The 26310-nt window shown below is 40.6% G+C and overlaps 1 protein-coding gene across 2 annotated transcripts; it reads left to right on the forward strand.

Annotated features, from left to right (window-relative positions):
• The first annotated feature begins 565 nt into the window (after positions 1 to 565).
• usp53b (ubiquitin specific peptidase 53b) lies at positions 566 to 24495 on the forward strand. 2 transcript variants are annotated; one of them, XM_089006664.1, is made up of 17 exons: positions 567 to 878; positions 6420 to 6601; positions 7454 to 7635; positions 8133 to 8225; positions 8316 to 8450; positions 8814 to 8927; positions 9024 to 9106; positions 9230 to 9335; positions 10273 to 10419; positions 10732 to 10881; positions 10954 to 11122; positions 14502 to 14624; positions 16934 to 17645; positions 19876 to 19937; positions 21068 to 21146; positions 21911 to 22698; positions 22979 to 24495. In XM_089006664.1, the coding sequence occupies exons 2-17, from the start codon at positions 6517 to 6519 to the stop codon at positions 23053 to 23055; spliced, it is 3105 nt and encodes a 1034-aa protein (XP_088862790.1). In that variant the 5' UTR covers positions 567 to 878; positions 6420 to 6516; the 3' UTR covers positions 23056 to 24495. The 2 variants fall into 2 exon arrangements, with proteins under 2 accessions (XP_088862791.1, XP_088862790.1); XM_089006665.1 differs by lacking the exon at positions 14502 to 14624 and having other exon boundaries at positions 566 to 878.
• Positions 24496 to 26310: the final 1815 nt, after the last annotated feature.

Below are 26310 nucleotides of genomic sequence, written 5' to 3' on the forward strand. Positions count from 1 at the left end.
CTCCATCTAATCCTAAACCCAAATTGGGAACACGCGATATCGAAAAAAAGGATGGATGAATTCAACAATAACACTTATTTTATTAAATGTAGAGTGAATGTGAGATATTTAACGGAATCGGCGGCGAGGGGGGGGGGGGGTGAGTCAAGCGTGCTATTTGACTTGCAACATTCTAAATATAGCGTCACGTTACCTGGCATTTGAGCCTTCCTTTCACAAAGCGCAGGCATGTGGAGAGAGGGCTTAGTCCCCACACTGCTGCATGATTATGAAATGGGTGCAGTCATGTGATGTCTTCTCTCATCATCATCATGACAAGTTGCAAGTCTGACCTTCCTCTTCCTTCTCCTCCTCCTGCTCTTACACACACATACACACAGTGAGATATTTTGCCATGCCATACAGGGTAGGGGGGTTTCACTGCCACATCGAGGCAGAGCACTTGAGGCTACACTAGGGGCGGAGTTTGACCTCCCAAGTCTCCAAACATCACTAATCCGCGTCGGACACTCTGGCCACAAACCATCACTGGCCTCGTTTATCACTCACATACTGAGGCGGGGAGAGAGAGAAGGGGAGGAAGTGATGGGTATGAGGGGGGAGGGAGATTTTAAGCGAAATTAGAGTGTCCCGGGCACCAAGCAGAGGTTTGAGACTGCAGCCCTGCGTGTCGGAGGGATTGCCAATGGTGCACTATGACAGAGAGCACTGCACGTATCTGCAGCAGGCGCCCGACGTGCTCTTAGCCCGGCGCTAGATTCACAGGATTTGGCGTAAAAAAGGAGAAAAAAAGAAATAAAAAAAGAATAACAACCGATTGGATTTGTTGCACCGGTAACCCACTTTGGAGGTCGCTCATTGCCATTTTCGTTTGAAAGGTAAGTGTGCATGTCTCTTGTTTTGCTGCCGTGCAAGTTGCGGCACGTTTGTGTGTGTGTTTGTTTTGCCATGCGGCTGCACTCTGCTGCAAAGCTGCAGTTTGTTTTGAACGCACACACATGAGCGGCATGCATGATTTCAACGCAAATATATATAGCGGGGAAGGCGAAGCAAGGTTGTTATGTCATACTTGTGTAAACATTGCCCCCAGCCCCCCCCCCCCTTATAGTCCCCCCAATCTCCCTTTCCCTTTAACGACATCACATGGTGTCACGGAGTGCACCGTACAAAAACATGTGGAGGGGGTTGGGGGGCCTGGTGCTCAAGGGTGACTTTAATTATGGAGTCATTGGACATACATAATGAAAACAGTGACTATTCGTTTAATTGAGATGCGGAGATAGCATGTTAATTATGGGTTCAATTTGCATGCCGAATTTAAAATCATGACAATCAGAATTTTCACATTTAGTTTTGCCCTGTTTTAAATTTCAAAATTAACTAATTCACTGCCACATGTGAAAAAAAGATCTGTCCACTCCAGTGCCAGGGTTTTTGTCATTTTCACTCAAATTCCAAAACCCACAGAATATTGAGTTTTAGGACTACATCAACATTCAATACAGCGCTAGAAACCTTAGACTCTCTTCTTTCATCAGAATAAAAGAGTTCATTCCTCAATTATATGGAGAGTTATGAGTTTGATGTGTGTGATGAATGTGGCTGTCCAAAATACAATGCAATACAGTGATACATTGGCTTACAAACTTAATTGGTTCCCAGACAGAGTGTGTAAGGCAAAAAGTGTGCAACCCACACATTAATTTCCCATAGGAAACCATAAAAATAAGACTAACAGGTCCCCATACAACATAATGTTCTACTTTCTAATTTTCTAAGCCTTAAAACTACACAAAATATACCTTATTTTATGTATAATAAATGTGCTATGGTATTGTAATTAAAGAAATAAACTGTACTATATAATAAAGTCGTTTTATTTACCTTTGTGATGGTCCTTGTGGAGTGGCCATCTTGAGGAATGATTCCTTGTAAGCTCTGGCAGCTTTATCGTCAGAACTGGCTGCCTCACCATGACGAATGACACTATGCATCCCTGTATGACGCTTAAAGTTCTCGAACTATCCATGGCTAGCCTTGAAATCATCAATGGATGACGAATCCAGGTTGCTTTTGACAATATCTGAGTGAAGTTGCCATGCTTTCTTTGCAATAATTTTACCTAGTTCCTCATCAATTGTGTTCTGTTTAGCTGGGTTGATAGCTTTTTTCAAGTGTACAGATGGCTTGTGCGGCCTATTGATGGGAGCCTGATTGATGGGATATTTTAACCTTGCAGTCTACATTCTCAATATAAAGAAAGTTGAAACGAGTCCAAATTTCACTGTTTCCTATCAGTTTTCTCACTCGCTCTCTGTTGTCTGCCTATCTATTATTATTTGCATTTATTTATTTATATTACAAAGCCCGAATAAATCCAGGAATGGCGCTCTACGTCATATTTTCAATTCCTGAATAAATTTGTGAATGGCAATGAATGACTTAATTTTACATATATTTTAGATTTTATTTTCTGTCTTATGTTTATTTGATTTTTGAAAGGCACTTATAAATTGAATGTACTATTATTTTTATCATTTATTCAATTTTTTAAATTAATTGTAGATGATAACATTTGCATTCTTCATTTCGATGCGTTTTGGTAATATTGTATTCATTCATCACATTTGCATTTATTCCATCGCAGTGCCACAAGTCAAGAATACCATCTCGAATAGAACAGTTCTTTATTATGATAGTTGGGAGCTCCCCTTCGTGATTCCATCAAAGTGATAATTCATCATGTTCATAAAATATTAATATTCCAGTGAAAATTTTTGCCACCGCCACCGACTGAGTGATTCTCGATGAATGATCTATGGAAAAATTGTCAACGACATTGAACAAAGTTGAAGGGCTTAATTTAGACAAAAGTAGTACTGACTTGCCAATTTATGTCACCTACAATTCAGTAAAAATGTATTTGGCATAGTTTCCCCATCTTAATGTGTAAAACCATCAATTGTGTCGGTTGGAATTGGGATTCAAGTCCGGACTTTGACCAAGTCACTCCAAAAACTCCTTTATTTTTAATGTCTGTGTTGGCTTTCAGTCATAGAGGAGTGGTCCATCGATGAAAAGGTTTCTTCAGTCGTCATCTGTACTTCTTTAAGGGACAACCGACGTCACTTTTTTGTTTCTTAACTGACATCAGAAAAACGTTTTATAGCATCTAAAATAGCCAAAACATGCAGTATGATATTTTTATTCAAATGCAAAACACCAATAAAAATGACTTAAAGTGTCCAAAATCTGCAAAAAAATTGCGCTGCAAATTGGGCATTTTCAGAAAGTCCCGCCCCCAGTTCGTGACGTCACGCCAAGACATCTTGCATTGCTTGAGAATCAAAACAATGGCTTCAGATTCGGAGAATGTGCTTTCTTGTTATACCTCCAGTTATGAATATGATTAAAATAGTTCTGAAGAGGAAAGCATACATGTTCGCAATCGATTAAAGAATTTATTCCATGCCATTTTTGAGGCAACATTGGGGAGAAACGATCACCAGAAAAGAGGCACAAAATGGCGACCTCCTGTGGCCACCTCCGTTTCCACAGGCTGATAAATTTCTTATATGGAGCTTGGACACCCTCTTTTGGCGGCTTTTGGGTGCAACACAAGGTTTTCAGAACAAACAATACAGCAAAATACATTGACGTGATGGAAGGACTGCTACAATGTGTCTTCTTTTCGGTCAGGGGGCGTTCCTTTAGTGACGTCACGGACGGACTCGTCACCAACTCAAAAACAAGACTTCCTGAATATTCAGCGCAAGTCTTAAAACGTAAAATATAGCTATATGCGGTGGAATTTTATTAAAATACGCTCAGTAGAAGTCATTTGAAGTCATTTTACAAATTATGGACACAACTTGTCCGGAGACGTCGGTTGTCCTTTAAAGGTGTCGGACGTTTCGCTCCTCATCCGAAGAGCTTCGACAGTGAACTAAAGATATGCTGGTAACTCAGGCCTCATATATACAGTATCCCAAATGGACTGAGATGGCGGTGCCAGACCTCTGCTCTGATAGGTCCCTCCCCTAAAGTTGGGGGAGGAGTGGACTACTCCCTGAAGTTAATCTGATTACTTCTTTTGTTCTGTCTAATTACCTCTAATGTTCAATGCCCTGCTCTGATTGCCCCATTAGCTGTAGCATCACCACATTAACATGACTGCACATCTGCCAATTATTAGAAATGTGCCTCAATATTACATATTTTCAATTTAGGGAAAAGTTTTACAAACAAATTTATTGTTGTGCTATGGGCTCACTCGTTTCACCCATCGTGGAAAATCTGTACTTGGATGATATGGAGAAACAGATCAGAGCAGAGGTCTGGCACCGCCACCTCTGTCCATTAGGAATATAGAAATACAGTGGAACCTCGGTTTTCGAACGTCTCACAGTTCCAACAAATCGGAGTCCGAACAAAATATTAGAGAAATTCTTGCTTCGTAGTTCGAACAACAATCGGTGTTCGAACGGCAATACGACGCGTGAGTGCGTACGCGAGGGTGGGGTGCTGAGCGGCGTACGGGTGTATCGCTCTCTCCGTGACCAACTGTTGTCGCTTGCGGACGTGCTGCGTTTTGCTCTAGCGTGTAATATACTAGGTGTACGAAGAGTTTTAGCCTCTAATCTTGCCTCCAAAGAAAGTAAGTGCTGCTAAAAGTGAAAAAAGAAAAGTATTGCGTACAACTATTGCATTTAAGAAAGAAATAATCGCAAAATATGAAGGAGGTGTGCAAGTGTCTGATCTGGCGAGGGAATAGAATACAGCATGGCGAAATCTACGATCAGTACGATATTAAAGATTAAGGAGGCTGTGAAATCAAGTGATGTGGCTGTGGGAGTGAGAGCAAGTGTCATTGGATAGATATTTGAAGAGAAAAGAACATCCTGTATCCGAGTCATCCGTAGCTGTCATGTTCCAAGCGAGAGTGAAGGCAGCTGACTCGTCGGAACGTAGTGGAATGGTTGGGATCCCAAAGCAGGCGAATGCAGAAAATAAAATAAATAAATAAATAAATAAATAATAAATAAATAAATAAATAATAATAATAATAATAATAATAATAATAATATGGTGTCATGCAGTGATGATGATGATGATTATTATTATTAATAATATTAATACTAATACTGAGCCTTGAACTGCCTGGCAAGAGACCGAAAGGAAGGCCTAAGAGGAGGTCATTTAGAAGTTAATTTGTTGGTGTGTTTTGGATTGTTGTGAATTGAATTGTGTTCTTTCTGCATGTGTGCCAGAGGTCGATCACATTCTCTTTCAGAATTTGTCGACTTAATGATTAGGTCTGAAGGTCATCCATGTCCAACAATCACACTACCGCCGCAACGATTGACTGTTGGTTTGGTGGTATTTTTCTGAAAGGTTGTGTTTTATTTACACCACACGTAACAAGACGTTTGACCATAGTGTTTTTGTGTTTTTTTTTGTGTGTGTACAAAAATAAGATGACCGAGCCTTGGATCTCTGCTATGAATGCTCTTTAGACCTTAACTGAGGCAACTGAGGCCAACAGTTCTTTCAAATTTTCTCCTAGTTTCCTTTGTGTCATCCCTATGCTCTTGTGGTCGTTTCTGTTGGCTGGGTGCTCTGGGGAAGGTTCACTCCTGTTATCTGTTTTTTTAAATGTTTTTTAATGGATAATGACTCTCACCCTGGTTCACTGGGGTCCTAAATCTTTGGGAATGGCTTCATTTGTAGTCTAGACTGATAAATATCATTTGCTTTAATGATCAGCTGTTCTTGAATTTATACACTTCATTTGTTGGAAAGGGTGAAGTGATTTCTGAGCATATCAGGCATGGGCGTAGTAGGTAAAAGTGTATTATCTTAATGATGAAAGCGGGAAACTATGCAGAAAAATAATTCTTTAAGAAGGTGGGATAAATAGTACATTACTCTATATTTCATGAAAAAATAAATTTGACTTACTTGTTTTACTTGATCCAACGGTCCATGTCCCCATGTTTGTAGGTGTCAGTAGATGAGTCCATCAAATGTCCTACACTTAGTTTGCCAGACATTTTTTTTCTGGCACCATCCTTTAATTCATGTAGCACAGTTTTCCACGTTTGTCGACCCCTTCAGTTTTGCTCAACATCACTGTTCTGATGAGTCCATGTACTGGCATTCTGCAGATGTGACCAAAGAGATTTGTTTTTTATTATTGCATAACAATCAACACTCTGTTTTTTGTGCTATCTGCCATCTTCCCTCTCTGCCATACCTCATTGTTTAATGTTCTGTGAAACTATCTGATGTTCAATAAGAGTCTGAAGTATTTCAGTTTTAATGCAGTGAGATTGTTGAGGATTCAGGTATAGCTGGCGGACAGTAGTTTGTCCATTTCTATGTTTGCCTTTGTATCTAATGGCTGCTATAACTTTCAGACCCATCGCCTTTCAATGTGCAGAGGCACATGTATGAAGATGTCCTGTGGCTGAGGCAGAGAATGTTTTCAACCAAGCGCTCGACAGGAGCGTGGTGATGAGATGGATGGAGCCAAAGACCAACCAGCTCCCACATCCCAGCATGTCCAACGGCAGCAAGTCCCCCCCACAGCCGGGAGAAGGTAGAGGATGTGATAATTCACTTGGCATGTGTCCAATTCAGTCATTTGGATTAGTGATGTCATGAAATAAACCATGTCCAACATGAATTTATATCCACTTCTGCTTATGGTGCCATGCAGTGATGTAAAATAATAATAATAATAATAATAATAATAATAATAATAATAATAATAATAATAAACTGTGCTAATGACATTAGTCCCCAACCACTGTTATGGTGTCATGCAGTGATGATGATGATTATTATTAATAATATTAATACTAATACTGAGCCTTGAACTGCCTGGCAAGAGACCGAAAAGAAGGCCTAAGAGGAGGTTTATGGATATTAAACATGAAGGTAGCTGGTGTGAGAGAAGAGGATGCACAAAACAGGGTTAGATGGAGGACACTGTGGCGACCCCCTGAAGGGAAAAGCCGAAAGGAAAAGATTATTATTATGAATAATAATAATAATAATAATAATGAAAAGGCGGTTCTAGAAGATCTGTTGTATTCACCAATTATGAACCAATATGAAGTGTTGTAAATTGTTGGATTTCGCTAAAGAAACACTGATTTTTAAAAATTCACACACTTGCTCCCCGCTTGGGATGATTCTGCCTAACTGTGCCAATTTATAGGTTACGTGTTTCTGATGTTTTCATTGTTTTGTGAATTGTACGATGAAATGCTCTCACTTATGGAACTTGTGTTGAAGGTTGGTGACTGCTGCTAAAAACACATATCTATAGCTCTAGACAGCAACACACTAAAACAGTGACGATTAATACAATTCAACCCACATAACACAATGGCAACATTTCTTACCTGGAAGCGTCTTTAAAAGAGGTCCGCTTGTGCTTTTCCAGCTGCAGGGTCTAACTCAATGGCATGGGTGAAGATGTTTAAGAAGCCTGGAGGAGGAGGAGGAGGAGGAGGAGGAGGCCTGAAGAAGTCTTACCAGCCGGGCAGCATGTTGTCTCTCGCTCTCACCAAAGGCCTTCTGAACGAACCTGGGCAGAATAGTTGCTTCTTGAATAGTGCTGTTCAGGTGAACACTTATCACACACTCTTTTGTCATGTAAACTACAAAGTAGTGTGTTTTTAGCGTTAGCTTTAGCTTAGCTGGTTTGAAGCGAGCCACGTAGGCTGTAGCACAGGAAGATACGTGCTCGCTAGCTATTTGTTCCTCAATTCGGGTCTTCTTTCCTTACTTTCATTCACCATAAGTACAAAATAGAACGTGTTGTTTCATTTATTCATAACCTCAGATAACGTGTCTCGTTTTTAACAAAAATACTCCCCCCCCACCTTCACGCATATCTCAATTTATAGTCAGTAGTAGCTGAGCGTGAAGGCCACATAGCATATTGTACACTCGGGCCAGTGATTGAAAGTGAGTTATTTCTTTCCAAAATATATAGATGTTGTACATTTAAACATTTATCAAACACAACAGTTAGGTATTTTAATAATAATAATAATAATAATCTTATGAACTGCTAAGTATTTTTCTGTGAAATTTAATGTGATGTCCATGCTTCACAGGTCCTTTGGCAGCTGGACATTTTTAGAAGAAGTCTGAGGCACCTCTCAGGGCATTTTTGTCTGGGTGATTCCTGCATTTTCTGCGCATTGAAGGTATGTCATAGTTACTTTTCATCATCATTTTTTAATTCATGTATTTAATTTTAATGAATGAATACCTTTTTCTTCTTTGTTTGGTTCCAGAGCATATTCTGTCAGTTCCAGCAGAGTCGTGAGCGTGTGCTGCCATCTGACAGCCTGCGTAATGCCCTCGCCGAAACCTTCAAAGACGAACAACGCTTCCAACTCGGCCTCATGGATGACGCTGCCGAGTGCTTCGTATGTTGACTCTTAGCTATAGCTCCTATTCTAAAATCATATACAGTACTAAGTCACTTGATCAACCACTTACAAGAAGTAGACTATATTCCATAACAACTCCTCTACTTTAAACTTACATTCTCTCATTAAGTAAACTACTGTACACATAAATGATGACAGATAAAAATAAACATCTTAGCTATGTGTTAGTATTTCGATAAAATTTCTGTTTTCTGCGTGGGATCAACCATAATTAATAATTAAAAAAGACATAGATGCAAAGAAAAGAAAGAAGGTCAGCAGGGACATCATAGAGAGCACAGTCCAGAATTATGTAATTATGTTAAATTCAACTCTGTTTGCATTAATTTATCATCTCAGGAGAATATCCTGGAGCGCATTCATCTGCACATCGTCTCAGACACGGCCACCGACTCTTGCAGCTCCAAGTCCTGCATCACCCATCAGAAATTTGCCATGATGCTTTATGAGCAAGTACGCCGCCTATGCAACGTGCCCACTTGCCTTACGCCTGCTCAGAATACTGTAAAATGTATGAATGAAAATGCATATTCGTGTTTTCTGTTGCAGTTTGTGTGTCGCTGTTGCGGTGCGTCGTCAGACCCCCACCCTTTCACAGAGTTGGTACACTATGTTTCAACCACTGCTCTATGGTGGGGACTTGACTTTCTTTCACCAAGTACAGCCAACATCCCACACCTCAATATTATCTTTAGTATAATCTTTAAAATGACTGAAAGAACATGATTCTAATGTACCCTTCCGTTTATGCACAGCCAACAGGTGGACCGCGCAACGGTAAAGACCGAGCGTCTCAGATCAGACATGTTTGGAGAATTGCTGCAGGCGGCGAACAACACGGGCGACCTGCGTAGCTGCCCCGTATGTTATTTACCATCCTCATTTTCATCCTCATCATTTTCAACTTCCAATTGCTTTTGCAAACAAATGGCATCAATGACTTTTTATTCACTTCCAGCTCTTCTTATAACATTTCACGTCGCCATGAATGAATGAACTTTTGAGAGGACATGCTGTTCTCTGTGCACTTAAAGGAAGGAAATCGTGCCAGACTGGTGTTAGGATATAAATAGCAGGAAGGGCTTAGCCTCTGTTTTCTGTCTCATCTGTATTTGTTGCTGCTGCAGGTGCCCTCTTCTGTTGTTTTAGTGGAGGAAAAATTACTTTTTTTTTCAGAGAAACTGCTATTATTGTGCTGGTGTGAGTGATAGATTTTGGCTTTGTTGTCATTTCTCTTGTTATCAAGCTAAGATTTTTTAGCTTTGGACTTATAAAAAGAACAAGAAGCTAACTTGGTAAGCTATTGTGATTATCTCCCACAAGTTTTTCAACTATCCAAAAACTTTATAGTTTAGAGGTCTTACTTTTTCATGCATTTCAGTGAATGTCAAAGTTCAAACTGAGTTTTGACTGATGCTGACTTCCATTTTTAGGGGGAATTTGGTCGATACCCAAAAAAGGAGTTTGGTAGAATTCATTCCATTCCTGTCCGATTAAAAATTCATGTCATGGAAATGAATCTACCTATTTTCATTTTATTCGAAATGGCGAAAATTTTGATTGTTGATGCATTTGACTCAGGAAAAAAAAAAGCTCATACAATTACTGTGACGTTGAGTTAGTTTTTCGTAAGGTATACTGAAGACTGCCATGCGCAATTTAGGCATTTTGTCCTAGAAATTATCGCTAAGTTCCGATTCGTACAACTGATTTTGCTGTTTGAATGTTGAGGTAACACCATATATCTTTTGTAGATTTTTTTGAATCCTCTCACACTTATTTTGACAATCTTTTTCAGAGGAACTGTGGTCAAAGCATCAAGATCCGTCGGGTGCTCATGAACTGTCCGGAGATTGTAACCATCGGATTCGTTTGGGATGCAGAGCAATCGGATCTGACGGACGATGTCATCCGTTCACTCGGGCCGCGCTTGAATTTGTGTGGTGTAAGTTGTTATAAAATATATCGGCAAACCAAGTCTGACTTAAAGGAGTTTTTGAGTTGTTTATTCTGTTCGGTACACAGAGAAAGAAATGCAAGTGAGGTCACAGTGGTTTTTCCTATTCCTCTGTTAATTAGAAATGAATTTCAAAACCACTCAAACCCAATCCAAATAACAACCTACCACGATGTTGTCTAGAAGTGTGAAATGAGTTTGACTACTTGTTTGTACTCTAGATATATGCACTCCAATTGGCTGGCGACCTGCCATCTTCCTCAAAGTGAGTTTATGGAAATAACGTTTCTCTTTGTTTAGCTTTTCAACCGTGTCACTGATGAAAACGCCAAGCGGAGCGAACTCCATCTGGTGGGAATGATTTGTTTCTCCAGCAAACACTATTCAGCCTTCGCCTATCACACCAAGTCATCTAAATGGATGTTTTTTGATGATGCCACTGTAAAAGAGGTGAGGGACTCCACTATCCATCATCACTGAGTGAGTTAATTGCTCTTAAAGCCAAATGTTTTTTATTCCCAGATTGGCTCTAAATGGAAGGATGTGGCTTCTAAATGCGTCAGGGGACATTTTCAGCCACTTCTTCTGTTTTATACTAATCCCGAGGGAACGCCAGTGTCTAACGAGGATGCGCCAAGACAGACCACAATGTGTCCTCGATACAAAGATAAAGTCAATGGCGAAATGACAGGTAAGGATGTTACTACCACACTTTACAAATTATTATCAAATTATTTTAGTGAAAAAAGTTCAGTTAGATCATGGGTTCAGTGTACTTTTCAACAAATAAATGCCTCCCCTCAAATAAATACCTTGCATATCCGGAAATGATCAGATACACTAATAGGTGTCAATATTGTCACAAAAGAATATCAAAAAAGACTCTCACGAAAATGGAAATGTGGAAACTTGCAAGTTTCCAATGTTGTCAAAGTAGCAAGCTTCTGTGATTCTGTCCTCCCTCTGAGCGGGCTTTAGACTGTTTAACTCATTCACTGGCAGAAATGAGCTAAAATGTGTCCACTCCAGTGCCTGGGTTTTTGTTATTGTCACTCGAATTCCAGGACCCACAGAATATTGAGTTTTAGGACTATGTACATAAACATTAAACACAGCATTAGAAATTATAGACTCTCTTCTTTCATCAGAAGAAAAGAGTTCATTCCTAAATTTTATGGATCTGGAGTTATCTGAGCTTGAAATGAGGGTGGTTGTCCAAAATACAATGGAGTACATACCTATTGGTTTATATAGCGCTTTAACAACAGCTGAAGCTGGAACAAAGCTCCAGCATGGAAAAAAGGGGGAATAATGTCCCTTGTGGAAAAGAAAAACACATTGCCAGAGGCCATGGCCAGCGCTTTATCAGCACCCAAGCAAGAAATAATAACACCCGAACAAATTAGGGAATGGTGCTTTACGTCATATTTTTAATTCCAGAATAAATTCGTGAATAAGTTAACAACACCCCAGTTGGACTTCACTGCGAAACTGAATTGGTTACACCAAACAGCTAAAGTCAATGTAAAATCCCATTGACATGCGAACAGCAAAATAGCATCGACTTCTGGGCACACAAACGCTGTAGGAACATATACAAATAAGGAATATAACAATACTCAAAGGCACATATTCCCATCAATCTGAAAAATAAGTTATAGCAATAGCGCTCCACCACAACTTGATTGTATTCTTGTTTTCTCACTTTAATTGTCGGTTGACTCCACGCATGAATGGTACCACACTGCCCTCAAGAGGCCAACATGGTCACAGCACCAACAGCCAATGTTGATACTGTATAGTGTATACTGTATATATTTTTTTGTTTATTCTTATTTTATTTCCATTACTAATTTATCATTTATTTATTTAAAGTTGAGTTTTCAAGGGTAAAAGTAATTTTTATTGTTGTATTAACACATCTCTGCATGATATAGCATGGCGTTTATACCCAAGGTCCCAGGTGCACGTAGTCAATCTCAAGATTTGTGAAAATAATAATAGAACAATCACATGAGATAAAAATAAAATAGCATGAAGAGACATAGGAGGTGCTTATTCATAGTTTAATGCATGTAAAGATGGAACCTAGCGAAGGAGGGGCTGCAGCGCAATGAAAATGCAATGCAGGCTGAATTCTGCATAATATGCACAAGGGCATTTTGTACTTGACAAAAAGAAAAGATTTCAAGAATGAAGTGGTAGTACAGGTAGTTCAACAAATGAATATTCATATTCAATAAATAAGTGTTTTCATTCATCTTGATTTCAATATCAATCAAAATAATTATGGTTATTATTTTTTGCCCCCCTCGCGGCCAATCCCTGAGGCATTCTAATGGATGAATGAAAATGAGATGTTGTCAACAGTGAGGGTCCGGTGGGCAGAGGGACTTCTAATGAATTCTAGCCAAATGAATTCTCGTCAAATAATGATTTGAAAGCATCGGCGGAATCCTCATCACGAGAAGAAAATGCTGATTGGACCTTAGAAATGGGTGTTGTGACTACTCAGGATTTGAGTTAATGTGTGCTGGTTTGAACTTGACATGAGGATGATGCCTCTGTTGCACGCAGATTACCACCCACGCCTTCCTGCCTAATCCCTGTGGCCCTGCACCGTGCTACTCATGCGCTCTCACTCTTCTTAGCCCGCTGCATGGACATTTCACATGTTTGGCCACGCTTTATTTTACCACTCGTTTGTTTTGACGATGGAGTTCCGCCAGTTCCCATGGATTGTTTTGCTTTAGTGCGGCATCCGGGCGCTTTGACTGGCTGGGCCTGGAGTCCTGTTTTAATGAGACTATGTGTAAGTCAGAGGCTTTTTTTTTATATATCGTTTACACAGTATGTGCTGAATACTTTCCTAAATTGTCTGAAATGGTTTATTATACCTACAAAAAACTAATAATATCTAATACAGAGCTGAACAAATACAGCGTTGTGATTGTAGTTGGCAGTCATATTATCAAGCTTGCTGACTAGGGTAATACATTAGCACTTGAGTATTGATAGTCTACTTGGTTGTCGTTAATGCTGCAAAGGGGAGACAAAAAAAACACCACCGGACCATTGGGTAAAGTGTCAGTACATTTAGTTGAGTTAATGATGTTCTTGCATTTTTCACTTTACTAATGGGGCTTCTGAATTATGCAATTATTCTGCACAGTACAGTACAAAGGAAGGAGTTGAGTGTGTGTTATTGTGTGCTGCTTTGATTTAGCAATGGGAGAAAATATTTCAGGCTTACGTTTATGGCTCACTTAATCTACAGTATGTCCACGTGCACCAGATGCTCACTAATTCTCTGCTTTATGCAGAGAAAACATTTTGGACATTAAACAAATGTTTATTCGAGGCGTGTTGCTATGCCTAGGCGGCCCGGTAGTCGAGTGGTTAGCACACAGCTTCACAATGCAGTGGTCGCTGGTTCGCGTCCCGCTCCGGCCTCCCTGTGAGGAGTTTGCATGTTCTCCCCGGGCCCGCGTGGGTTTTCTCCGGGTCCTCCGGTTTCCTCCCACATTCCAAAAACATGCATGGCAGGCAGATTGAACACTCCAAATTGTCCTTAGGTGTGAGTGTGAGAGTGACTGTTGTACATCTTTGTGTGCCCTATGATTGGCTGGCAACCAATTCAGGGTGTCCCCCGCCTCGTGCCCGAAGCAACCCCCGCGACCCTAATGAGGAATAAGCGGTACGGAAAATGGATGGGTTGCTATGCCTAAAATCATAGTTCAGTATGTAATGTAAAAAACAAATCCCTTTTTATGTTTGGTTGACAGACCATATACATCTTAAAGCCTCTTTTTGAAGGAAATGTACCAAATACTGTATGTCTGCCAAACTGCTCTTGTTGTCGTATGTCAAGGCGAAATATTGGATCAACAGCACAGTTGGATGAACCTTTTTTGGGGAACAGCAAGTTACGAGCTCTGTTGGTCATTTGACCAATATATGCATGCAAACACACTCAGCGGGGTAACTAGAACATGTTCAGAGTAGAGACATTAATATCATTAAGTGGGCTGGTGAGCCGATCATTTATCTGCCTTTTTTTCTCTCCTTAGTGAAAAATCCCCTCGACAGTCAAAACAGGTTCCAGGAAGCGTTTATGGAAAATTTTCAGAGGGTCGGTGAAACTACAAAAAAGGACCGTGCAAACACAAGAATAGACACCTCACAACCCAGAGGTACAGCACGATTTGATATGGTTTGGTATGATGACAACATTCAAGGAGCAGGCGTTATGGAAAAGTTGCATTTTAAATGCCTGTGTAGAAATAGTCAAAGGTAAAATCATTGTGAGCCATCAATGTCGAAAAACATTTTGACTCTATTGTGATATAATAGCTGAGCCGATTTAAATCAATGCAGCCCAACACAGAGTTACTTCACCCACGACTTAGCTAAGATACAACACAACAAACCCAAAAGCTACACGGCAAAATTAGTGTTGTAGCCAATGAGGTCAATGAAAGAAAATTCAAAAACGGAACATAGTGTACTTCTCCCCAATGAAGTCTTTTGTGAATCATTCTGGCAACTGTGAATGTTATTATTATTTTTTTATCGATATTTAATTTCTGTTCGTACGTGTCAGGTTTCATTAGTCATGGTTCACCCAGTTTGGCATAGAGTACAAAAAAAGCAAAGCATGATGGCAGCTTGGAGGTAAAAAAAACAGATCCTGTCACAATTACATCACTTACTAAATCTGTATTGTTTGGTGACAAATAGTATAGTAAGATACTGTCCTTGGTAGGCTCTGCATATTTCACTCTGTGAATGATTCATGTCGCTCTTTTCTTTCGCTTAACTCATTCACTGCCATTTCCGAATTTAGTCGGGAATTGAAAATATGACGTGGAGCGCCATTCCCAAAATTTGTTTTGATTTAATGTATTGTTAGCTCACAATGTTTGGCAATATGTGTTATATGATAGATACTGTTGGTTTTGATATTCATGTTTTTCACTGCCATGCTTGAATTTATTCAGGCATGGCATTGGAAATATGACGTAGAGCGCCATTCCTGAATTTGTTTGAGTTTTGGTTTTTCGTGCGAGGGGGGTGCCAATAAAGTGCTGGTTAGACCTCTGGCAATGATGTTTCCCTTCTAGGGGGCAGTATTTGCCTTTTGTACAGCCGCCCCCACTTGCACTTCATATTACTCCAGAACCAAATAAGGTAGAAATGAACTTTATTTTTCTGATGAAAAAAAAGATAGTTTAACATTTTTATGCTTTATTGAATGTTTATTTAGTCCTAAAACTCAATATTCTGTATTCTGGAATTTGCTTGAAAATGACAAAAATCCTGGCACTGGAGTGGACACATTTTTGCACGTCTGGCAATGAATAAGTTTAAAAAAAATGGTACCTTTTATTGTTTAAATTTTATTCATACATTTCATATTGTTAGTTTTATATTTTGCTCAAAATCTCAATAATGCAAAAAAATAATGCAAAACAAAAACAATTTGTCCCATTTATTTTCAAAACAGATACGTTCAAGGGGTTAAACGGTACAGCAATGGTACTTATAGGACAACCGACATCACTTTTTTCTTTCCTAACTGACATCAGCAAAACGTTTTATAGCATCTAAAATACCCAAAACACACAGTATGATATTTTTAGTCAAATGCAAAACACTAATAAAAACGACTTAAAGTATCCAAAAACTACTTCAAGTTGAACCCGGAAGTGGCCAGTTTCAGAAGGTCCCGCCCCCTTGTTCGTGGTGTCACCCCAAGACGTCTTGCCTTGGTGGAGAATCAAAACAATGGCTTCAGATTCGGAAAAGATGCTTCTTGTTACTAATCCAGTTATGAATATGATTCAAATAATTCTGAAGAGGAAAGCATACATGTTTATAATCGATTAAAGAATGTATTCCGGTCATTTTGATGCATCTGGAGAGAAATGTAGTGACAAATTATTTAGTACTCACAGTGCCCAAAAAAAGGCACAAGAGGGTGACAAAGCTCCGTGTCAATTGTCTCCTGGGACTTTTTGTAAGCGAACATCAAATACACTGTAGAAGTCTTGGCGCAACACACAACGATTCACCATCGTGTTATTTATGTGTTTTCCTTCTAATTTCGCCACCGATCAACACAAAGTTTTCAGACCAAACAAAGTACCACGAAATGTATTGAGGTGATGAAAGGTATGTCCTTTCTCGGTTAGGGGCGTTCCTTCAGTGACGTAGGGTGAGGACTCGTCACCAACTCAAAAACAAGACTTCCGGAATATTCAGCGCAAGTCTTAAAACGTAAAATATAGCTATATGCAGTGGAATCTCTGTAAAATTCAGTAGAAGTCATTTGAAGCGATTTTACAAATTATGGACACAACTTGTCCGGAGACGTCATGTTGTCCGTTAATATATTGACAAAAGCATGCCTGGGCGGTGTTTTAAATTCTGGGAAAATGGCATAAAACCTGTATGTCCCCAATGACAAAATAAAAACAATGATCATCAATTTGTTCTGCAGATATGACCCACACAAGATCCACGTCTCCCCCTGAGAATGGACCAAGGGAGCAAAAGTATAAAAACTATGCCCGCAATGAGAAGTCAGCTAGTCATACGGGGAGACCATGTCGGGAGGCACGTGGGCAGTTCCGACCGACACAAGCCGTAGGGCACGGCAGCAAAAGCCATCACTCGCCCAGTCGTTCCGATCAGGACATCTCCCAGGATCAGTGGGAAAACGGGGGGAACGGTGGAAGTCGGAATAAGTGCAAATCCACCTGGAGACCCGTTCGTGAGGTACTCAATGTGGACACTGTACTCAACGAACTTGAGCAGCGTCGTCAACAGCAGCATGACAGCCCTCGACGCGGCAAAACAGAACGAGCCCACGCCGAGCAAAGTAGGGAACGTGAGCGCGAGTACGCGCGGACCAGGGAGGATCGCAAGCAGAAGTGTTTGATGACCATTTATGAGGACGAGCAACGTCACGAGACTGAGAGCCACAGCTCGGTGGAATCGGACAGCAGGGCCACGCAGCAGAGGGGTGGCGGCAGGCTGCCGGGGGGCGCCAAGACGCTACTGCGCAGTGACACCTGGACCATCCAGAGAACCGAGTCAGGGTATGAGAGCAGTGACCGCCTCAGCAGCGGATCCACGAATCCTGACTCCCCAGGCGTCGACGGCGTTGTACTCAAAGAGCAGAGGTTCACAACGGAATCCCACTTTCACGGGTAAGAAATAATCGGTCGGCCCTTATCTTTGGAAAAACTTTCTAGCAACTCTTTCAAATCTATCCTGTGAGCTACAAAGTTGCTTTGCAATCTGAGCCAAATGATCGACCAGCACATCCACAAGATGTTGAATTCGCAACGTTGATGCTGTTTTGGCATGTACAGACGCTCTCCACCTTACGAACGAGATACGTTCCGAGCGGTCGTTCGTCAGGTGAATTTGGTCGTAAGTTGCTTCAGTGTTATTTTTTTGTATGAATGTATGTTTAATGGACTACCGACGCCTCCGGACAAGTTGTGTCCATAATTTGTTAAATCACTTCAAATGACTTCTTTCAGCGTATTTTACAAAGATTCCACCGCATATAGCTATATTTTACGTTTTAAGACTCGCACGGAACTCGGAGGGTACGCCCCTGACCGAGAAAGCGACACACAATGCATTTTGCATACTTTGTTTGGTCTGAAAACTTCGTGTTGATCCATGTTGATGGCGAATTTAGAAGGAAAACATAAATAACGCGATGGTGAATCGTGTGTTGCACCAAGACTACGATTTGATTCTAGTTGACACAAATTCCCAGCAGACAAATCAGCCCATTTCCAACGGAGCTTTGACACCATGTTGTGCATTTTCTGATGCCTCAAAATGACACAGAATTATTTCTTTAATCAATTGCAAACAGGTATGCTTTCCTCTTCAGAACTAGTTGAATCGTATTCATAACTGGATGAGTAACAAGAAAGCATATTCTCCAAATCTGAAGCCATTGTTTTGATTCTCCAGCAAGGCAAGACGTCTTGGCCAGTGACGTGCGGTGAGGTTCATGGCTGGTGAGGCACTGACGTCATCAATGACGTCACCGCCTCACCATATTTGGTGTATACGGTAAATTCAGCGATTTTGAAAAAAATCCTAAAACGGTGAAGTTAAATGGACAAGAACTTTAAAGTACAAATCACTAAATACATCTAACTGTTTAATTTATTTTTTCATTTGATATTTCCATGACAGCTTTCCATGATGACAGGTGAGGCACTGCCTCACCTGCCTCCACTGACCGCACGTCACTGGTCTTGGCGTGACGTCACGAACAAAGGGGCGGGACCTTCTGAAACTGAAACTTTCTCAGATCATTTTGAAGTAGTTTTGGGAGACTTTAAGTCATTTTTATTGGTGTTTTTCATTTGACTAAAAATATCAGTTTGCGTGTTTTGGGTATTTTAGATGCTATAAAACGATTTTCTGATGTCAGTTTGGAAACAAAAAAATGGTGTTGGTTGTCCTTTAAATCAAACACTGAATAGGCACGTATAAAACACAGACGCTCTAACAGTCATAAAATAAGTTCACACGTATTGTAGCATGATGACATATATCCTTGGGTTTTCAGTAAGCCATTACTGAAGCTGGTGGAACATAATTCAGTAATTGCGTGCAAGCAGCTATTACTTTTTGTTATGCATCGCGTCCTCCTGGAGCATCAACTGGGAAGAGGGATTTCCTCCCCACCCACATACTCTATGCAGCCAATCGCAAGCGAGCTTGGCCGGAAAAAGCAGCACAATACAAAATCTAATTTACAGCATCTCTGTCCGAACATTTTTCGACATACTGTACCCACAATGTCCGCATGTATCGTCTTTTGTCACTCGAATGTTCGTAAGTTGGGGAGCGTCTGTAATCATGAATTGATTCAAATAAGATCATACTACATAATTAATTGATCGTGTTTTTGGTAGTCTTCCCAAAGGCTTTATGACACACGTTTTCCATCAATTTGACTCCCTTGTTGTGTCTCTGTTCGAGCCTGTGAATTTTATTGTTTGGAGAAAGCAGTTTTATTTTTGCATCACACTGAAATCTTGTTTTTAGAACGCTAATTGATCTCAGCATAGGCTAAAAATAGCATCACTTTCTTCACTTGCGGCGACAAAGATTCATTGTTCTGCAAAAGCAGTTCTTTAATTTTTTTGTTACATAAAATGTAATGGACACACATCTACCTATAATAGCAGCCCATTACCACAATACATTCCTTGCCAACAAGTCATTCATCATATTTTGAATGACATCATATTGTGATGCTAAATCTCTCCTATCTTAAGTCTATATTTTGAACTTTTGAGTCTTTGACTTTATTACACCCATTATTTTGGGTGCTACCTGTACTGTCAAATTATTGAAAACATGTTGAGATTTATTGTCAATTGTGCTTTTTACTTTCAGCCAGCTTCGTCCAAAGGCAAGCGATGCAAAATCCAGCGTAATGCCCTCACCGTCACACAATGGTATGTTCCAATTATTTATTTTAAGGCATACTCATCGTTTCCTGGCACCATAAAACACTTTAGTGCCAATAAAGTGGAAATACATGCGTGTTCAGTTAGCAGCGTTTGACTCCTGTCGTATGAGGGATTTTTTGATGTGCAGAAGAACATAGTCGTGAAGTAATATCTTGCACTTCCAATGACAGTCTGTGTTAATGAAAATGCAGCGAATGCCAGGGGTTGCCATTTTATCTTGGACTGCCTTTCTCCAACCTCCTCACCCAGCAGCCTTTAATCTGATGATAATCCCACAGAGCTCACGCAGAAAGCACAGCTGGACACGGCTGCTTGCACCATCACAAATATATCGTTCCTGCTGCTATTCGGTGACGCCGAGCAATAGCTTTTATCTTGGCAGGGACCTCTGCCGGGCAACAGCCAGGGAGGGGGAATAAAATAACACATCTATTTTTAATAGGGCTTGGAATTCACTGTCATGCATGCCACATGGCCGTTGCTGATTTTCGCATCCAGCTGTGTGCTGAGTGTTGTGAGACTGTCACATTGCCGATGCTGCCACCTTGTGTCTATTTTGTCATGTGCTATGATTGAGCCTGCCCATCTATCTATTTATCTATTTCTTCATCTGGATGGAAATATGATAAATGGATGGATGAATAGATACGTACGTCGATAGCTATGTAGATAGGTAGATAGATATGTAGGTAGTGTAGATAGATAGATAGGTAAGTAAATAGAAAGATACGTAAATAATAATAATAAATCATTTTATTTCTAAGTGCCTTTCAAAATTCAAGGACACTTTACAGTCACAGGATAAGAAGATAAATACATAGATCGTTAGATAGGAAGGTAGATCGATAGGTAGGTAGATAAATTGGAAGAAACGGAAGATGCGTAGATAGATTTGTAGATAGATAGATACAGACATAATATCTGTCCATCTCTCTCGCTAGCTAGTGTCTATTGAGGTTACTAGCTAGCTGTCCGTATAAATATAAATTTCAGTCAATGTGCATGTGCGTCTCGGTGGGGGAAGATACTTTGCTGTTTTATGAAGTTCAGCAGTTCAATCACGTTAAAGTCCATTCTGCTTGTAAATATGATGCATTGTCTCGTCTCCATTGCAGGCAAACATCAGGGCAAACCTCAGGGAAAGAACCATCAACAGGTTTCACATTCACATCTCAAGTGCAGTCCAGGTTCAAGGTAATTTTATTAGCATATTACAGCCTCATAAACTGTGGTTTGTTTAGATGGTTTATCATCCAGGTCATAGTCATAAATGAGGACTGAATTTGTCAAAGACCTTGTCTAATACAAAATATGTGAAAAATGTGTGGTGGAGAGTGTCCAAATTTGAGCTTTCATTGACCTTACACATAAATACAAAAAAAATCGCATTATAGAAAATTTCCCATCGGAAACTAATGATTATGTTGACAGAGAGATGACCTCACGTCACTTGCAAGAAAATGTCTGAAAACACTGTATGAGGCATGCCAGGCCAATAGCTGCCAAGAAACACACATGCTCATCCTTGAATATGTTTTGTAATAAAATTGATTTCATAATCTGAATTCATACACGAGGGATGAGCAAAGACAATCAAAATCCTTGTTCGCACAGTTTGTTAAAGGTTTTTTTTTTTTTTCAACGGAATGAAGTCGACCAGTTTAAAAGATGAATTAAAAAGAGTCACCAAAACATACACAGTGGGCAATCATTCTATCTTTTGTGTGACATTTTGTTTAGTGGTGTGACATTCCATTTTTTGATTGATTAAAAAATAATCGGCTTGATTGAAATGGCAGCTTTTCATCTAAAATAGCGAGACCAAGAGACAATATGTGCACCCTGAAAGGCAATTTTTCAACCAGAGAATTTGAAAAGGACTGAGTTGTCTTTGTGGATTCTCACAATATTCTGTCTTAATTGGTACAGTGATGTCATTGTTTTTGACTGTGGTGCAGGCGCAAATCTAAGTACACGTCCAGTACTTGCAGAAAACCTTGCGAGCGAGAGTGTGTGGCTGCAGATAACAGGCAGAGTGAGCAGCACGAGCTGACAAGCGGTCGAGCCCACGCGGGGGAGTGCGCGGCCTCGAGGCATGTCACCAAGACCAGCAGCTCCGAGTGGAACAGCTCAGACGACCTCGCCCTCTCCGAGCCCGAGGACAGAGACTCTTATCGCTCCAGCGATGTGACTGCCTCCGAGCCACATTGTCCTCACGCCCCCCTGGCATACCGCCACCCCGTGGGCAATGCCGCCGCCGAGCCTCAGCGCCAACTGGGCACCTCGGGTACAGCATCGCCTCACCTTCGACCCGGCCAGCGAATCTCCCCTCATCTGAGTGAAACGAGCGACGCCGTGTTCCGCCCCAGGATGCTGGAAGAACCCTTCCAGGACAGCCCTCTTCACAGGAAGCCCGAAATTTCCGGCTTGCGGACCTTCTCGGACGCCAGTTCCAAGTCGGGCTCGGACCCGGAGAGGAGCACGCCGTCGTCATGCGAGAGTGACGACAGACTGGCGGCGGGTTACCGAGCGGAGCAGGCGCCGCATACTCGGGAGGTTTCTCTCACCACATACTTCAACGTGGACAATTGCATGACAGAAACATACCGCCTCAAGTACCACAACCAGAGGCCTCTGCTGCTGTCGGCCACCGTGCCGCGAGCCGCGGGCCCGTCTGAGCGCAAGGACGCCTCGCACACCCTCCCTCTTGACACGCAAGATGTGTCAAAAGCCAAACCTGAATCAAGTAAGTTGTTCCTGACACTCGCATCATACAAGTGGTACCTTGAAGTTCTCCCACAAATCTGTTCTGTCATTTTGGATGTCTGAACTTCCATTCCGATGCTTTTCAAAAGAAAATTTTTGACAGGGTAAATCCTGGGGCTGGCCAATGACGGGTTCTATCTTGACAAACAACCATTCACACTCACAATGACTTTTGGTGCTTTGGAACTTCAAGGTACAGTGTCATCTACAATTCTAGAATGGCTGTGGTGATTTACATGCCTTCATTCATTTGTTGCCAGGCAATACAAGCAATAATCCCACCGCGAAATGGAATCCAGTAACAGCCAAAGGTCTGGATGAACGAGGCTTTTTATGAGTCTTTTTTTTTTAATGCATTACCTGTGCGCTCATATGAGATTGAAAATGGATGCCAAAGAGTTTACAGAGGTTTGAAAATAGACTATGTGGACAAAGGTGTTGGTGCAGCATGTCATGGGGAGTGAAAATGTGCTGCTATAAAGCATCGAAGGGTCTGAATGTTGGACCTGGCTACAATTATCATCCTCAATGTTGTCAATTTTAAATTCATACTCATCCAAGCATGCCTTTCTGTATATCGTTTCCCTCCAAACCTAGAGCTGTCCATAATGTCTTCTTTCAGTAGGGTACACGCCAACAAGGTCATCAAAGGCAGGAAACCAACACTTTTCGTTATGTGGGTTGACTGCCCACATTCAAAACTCTGAAACACCACTTGAAACAGACAAATCGCTATCATGTGTGTACCAACAACCCCCTATCGTTTAATCCATCAATTTTGAGGTGTGCCCAAATAATCTTTGTCCATCTCAGCGTGACATTTGCATACTGAGTGGAATTTATGGATGCAAACTCATCATAAGCCTTGTTTCGCACATTAGTAACACTTTCTTTTGCACGCACGCACTCGTCTTCCACTTTTCCTGTTTGCACAAATTCTGCACAGTTTTGCTCTTAATCCTATTTTAGACACATGATGCATCATTTTATAGATCAAATTCGTGTTGTAAATAGCTGCAGAAGTGACCCATTTAGATGCAAACTCATTATACAATTGTCTTGACATGGCAGCATGATGTTGTGTGCTCCCCACTGAAGAGGCTTACATCATTAGCGCTAATTAGCCATTTTGAATGAATACTACACTGTGAAGGCTCCCCGGCAACGTTATCAGTTTTTATGATGACTTTGTGCACGATCAGAATCCTGCGTGATTGAAGTGTTAATCTGCGATGATCTCTTGAAAATAGAAAGCTGAACATTACTTAATTAGCCATTTTATGAGAGGAGATACCGCGATTAACTCATTCACTGTCAAAAAATGTGTCCACTACGATGCCAGGGTTGTTGTCATTTTCACTCAAATTGCAGGACCCACAGCATATCTAGTTTTAGGACTAAATGAATATTCAATGTAGCGTAAAAAACCTTCGACTCTCTTCTTTCATCAGAAAAAATATTCATATTTTCTGGAAGTTAAGGCACACCTTCAACGAATGGCATTTAAAAACCTTTTCCATACAAAAGGTGCACCGCATTATAAGGGGCACCTTCATTGAAGGACATATTTAAAAATGTTTTCCATACATGAGGCACACCGGATTATGAGGCGCATGGTCACCTTTTGAAAAAATATTTTCTTTTAGATGCGCCTTATAGTGCAGAAATGCAGTGTAAGAAACATTAGACTCTCTTTTTTCATCAGGAAAACAGTTAATTCCTAAATTATTTGGGTCTGGAGTTATCTGAGCTTGAAATGGGGGTGGTTGTCCAAATAATAATACATTTCATTTATAAGCACCTTTCAAAACTCTCAAAGACACTTTACAATACATACATATTGATTTACAGTGCTGTTCAAAATAAGTACAATGTGACTCACCAGAATATCCCTGGTTTTTAGTACATTTTTTTATTGTTACATGCCAGTTAATTCCTTAAAGGACCACCGACGTCACTTTTTTGTTTCTTAACTGACATCTTAACTGACATCTAAAATACCCAAAACACACAGTATGATATTTTTATTCAAATGCAAAACACCAATAAAAATGACTCAAAGTGTCCAAAATCTGCAAAAAATTGAGCTGTGAATTGGGCATTTTCAGAAAGTCCCGCCCCCAGTTCGTGACGTCACGCCAAGACGTCTTGCATTGCTAGAGAATCAAAACAATGGCTTCAGATTCGGAGAATATGCTTTCTTGTCACACATCCAGTTATGAATATGATTCAAATAGTTCTGAAGAGGAAAGCATACATGTTTGCAATCGATTAAAAAAGTCCTTCCGTGTCATTTTGAGGCATCTGGACTGCAATGTAGCGTGCCAGAAAAGAGGAATGAATCAGCCCGTTTCCACAGGCTGATAAATTCCTTCCATGGAGCTTGGATGCCCTCTTCTGGCGGCTATTGGGTGCAACACGAGGTTTTCAGACCAAACAAGTAGAGCAAAATACATTGACGTGATGGAAGGACTGCTACAATGTGTCTTTTTTTCGCTCAGGGGCGTTCGTTTAGTGACGTCACGTACGGACTCGTCACCAACTAAAAAACAAGATTTCCTGAATATTCAGCTGGAGTCTTAAAACGTAAAATATAGCTATATGCGGTGGAATCTTATTAAAATACGCTCAGTAGAAGTCATTTGAAGCCATTTTACAAATTATGGACACAACTTGTCCGGAGACGTTGGTTGTCCTTTAAGTTAATTCCTACATTACATGGGTCTGGAGTCATCTGAGCTTGAAGTGGGGGTGGCTGTACAAAAGGCAAATGGTGCCACCTTGTGTGTGGAAAAATATTGCCATGGGTTTGACCAGCGCATTATCCCATTTTGCTCCCCCTGCCAGAAAAACCAAACCCCGAATAAATTTGAGAATGGTGCTGCACGTCATGCTTTTCAATTTCCAAATAAATTCGGGAAATGTGCAAATTTCCCCATTCTGATACGATTAAAGGCTCTATGATTCTGATTCTGATTGGCAGTGAATGAGTTCAGTTGCAAAAGCCTCAAACAGGAGTGTAGAGCTTTTGAATTGGCTGTATATATACTTTCTCCTCACGTTCAGGCCAAAATATTTGGATAGGTGCATATACTGCTTTCAAATATTATTTTTTTTAACATAGCAATAAACATAAATGTGGTCAAATGCTGCTCACGTTCATGTCGATAGTACTTTGAACTCCCGAAGTATAGAAAAATGTTTAGATTTTGCGAATCAGCAAAGATTAAAGTGGCATCAAAACTACACTTTACATTAATTGTTATAATGCTATGATGGCAAACTCGTGAACACTTCTGTTGCCAAATCCTTCTGCCGGTCACATTGCGACATACACTCTTAGTACTTAGTCCAAACTGCCGCCACTTATTGCTTCTTTTAATGACCTGCCAATGGTAATGAGTGACAGAAGCTTGTGGAAATGCGTCGATAAAGATTTTTTTGTTCCCTTGGCGATGTTTGAAGCGATTAAAAGCAGATTTCAAGTCTTCCAATTGGGGACATGTACAAATAAGTTTCATGCCAGCCGCCCACATACGATGCAACCTTTTTGACTCTCCATTCTTCTCCCAATCCTCACGTGTTCTATGCT

This window comes from Hippocampus bargibanti, linkage group LG10 (assembly GCF_051943395.1).
Source record: "Hippocampus bargibanti isolate YZ-2025 linkage group LG10, ASM5194339v1, whole genome shotgun sequence".
Classification (NCBI taxonomy): domain Eukaryota; kingdom Metazoa; phylum Chordata; class Actinopteri; order Syngnathiformes; family Syngnathidae; genus Hippocampus; species Hippocampus bargibanti.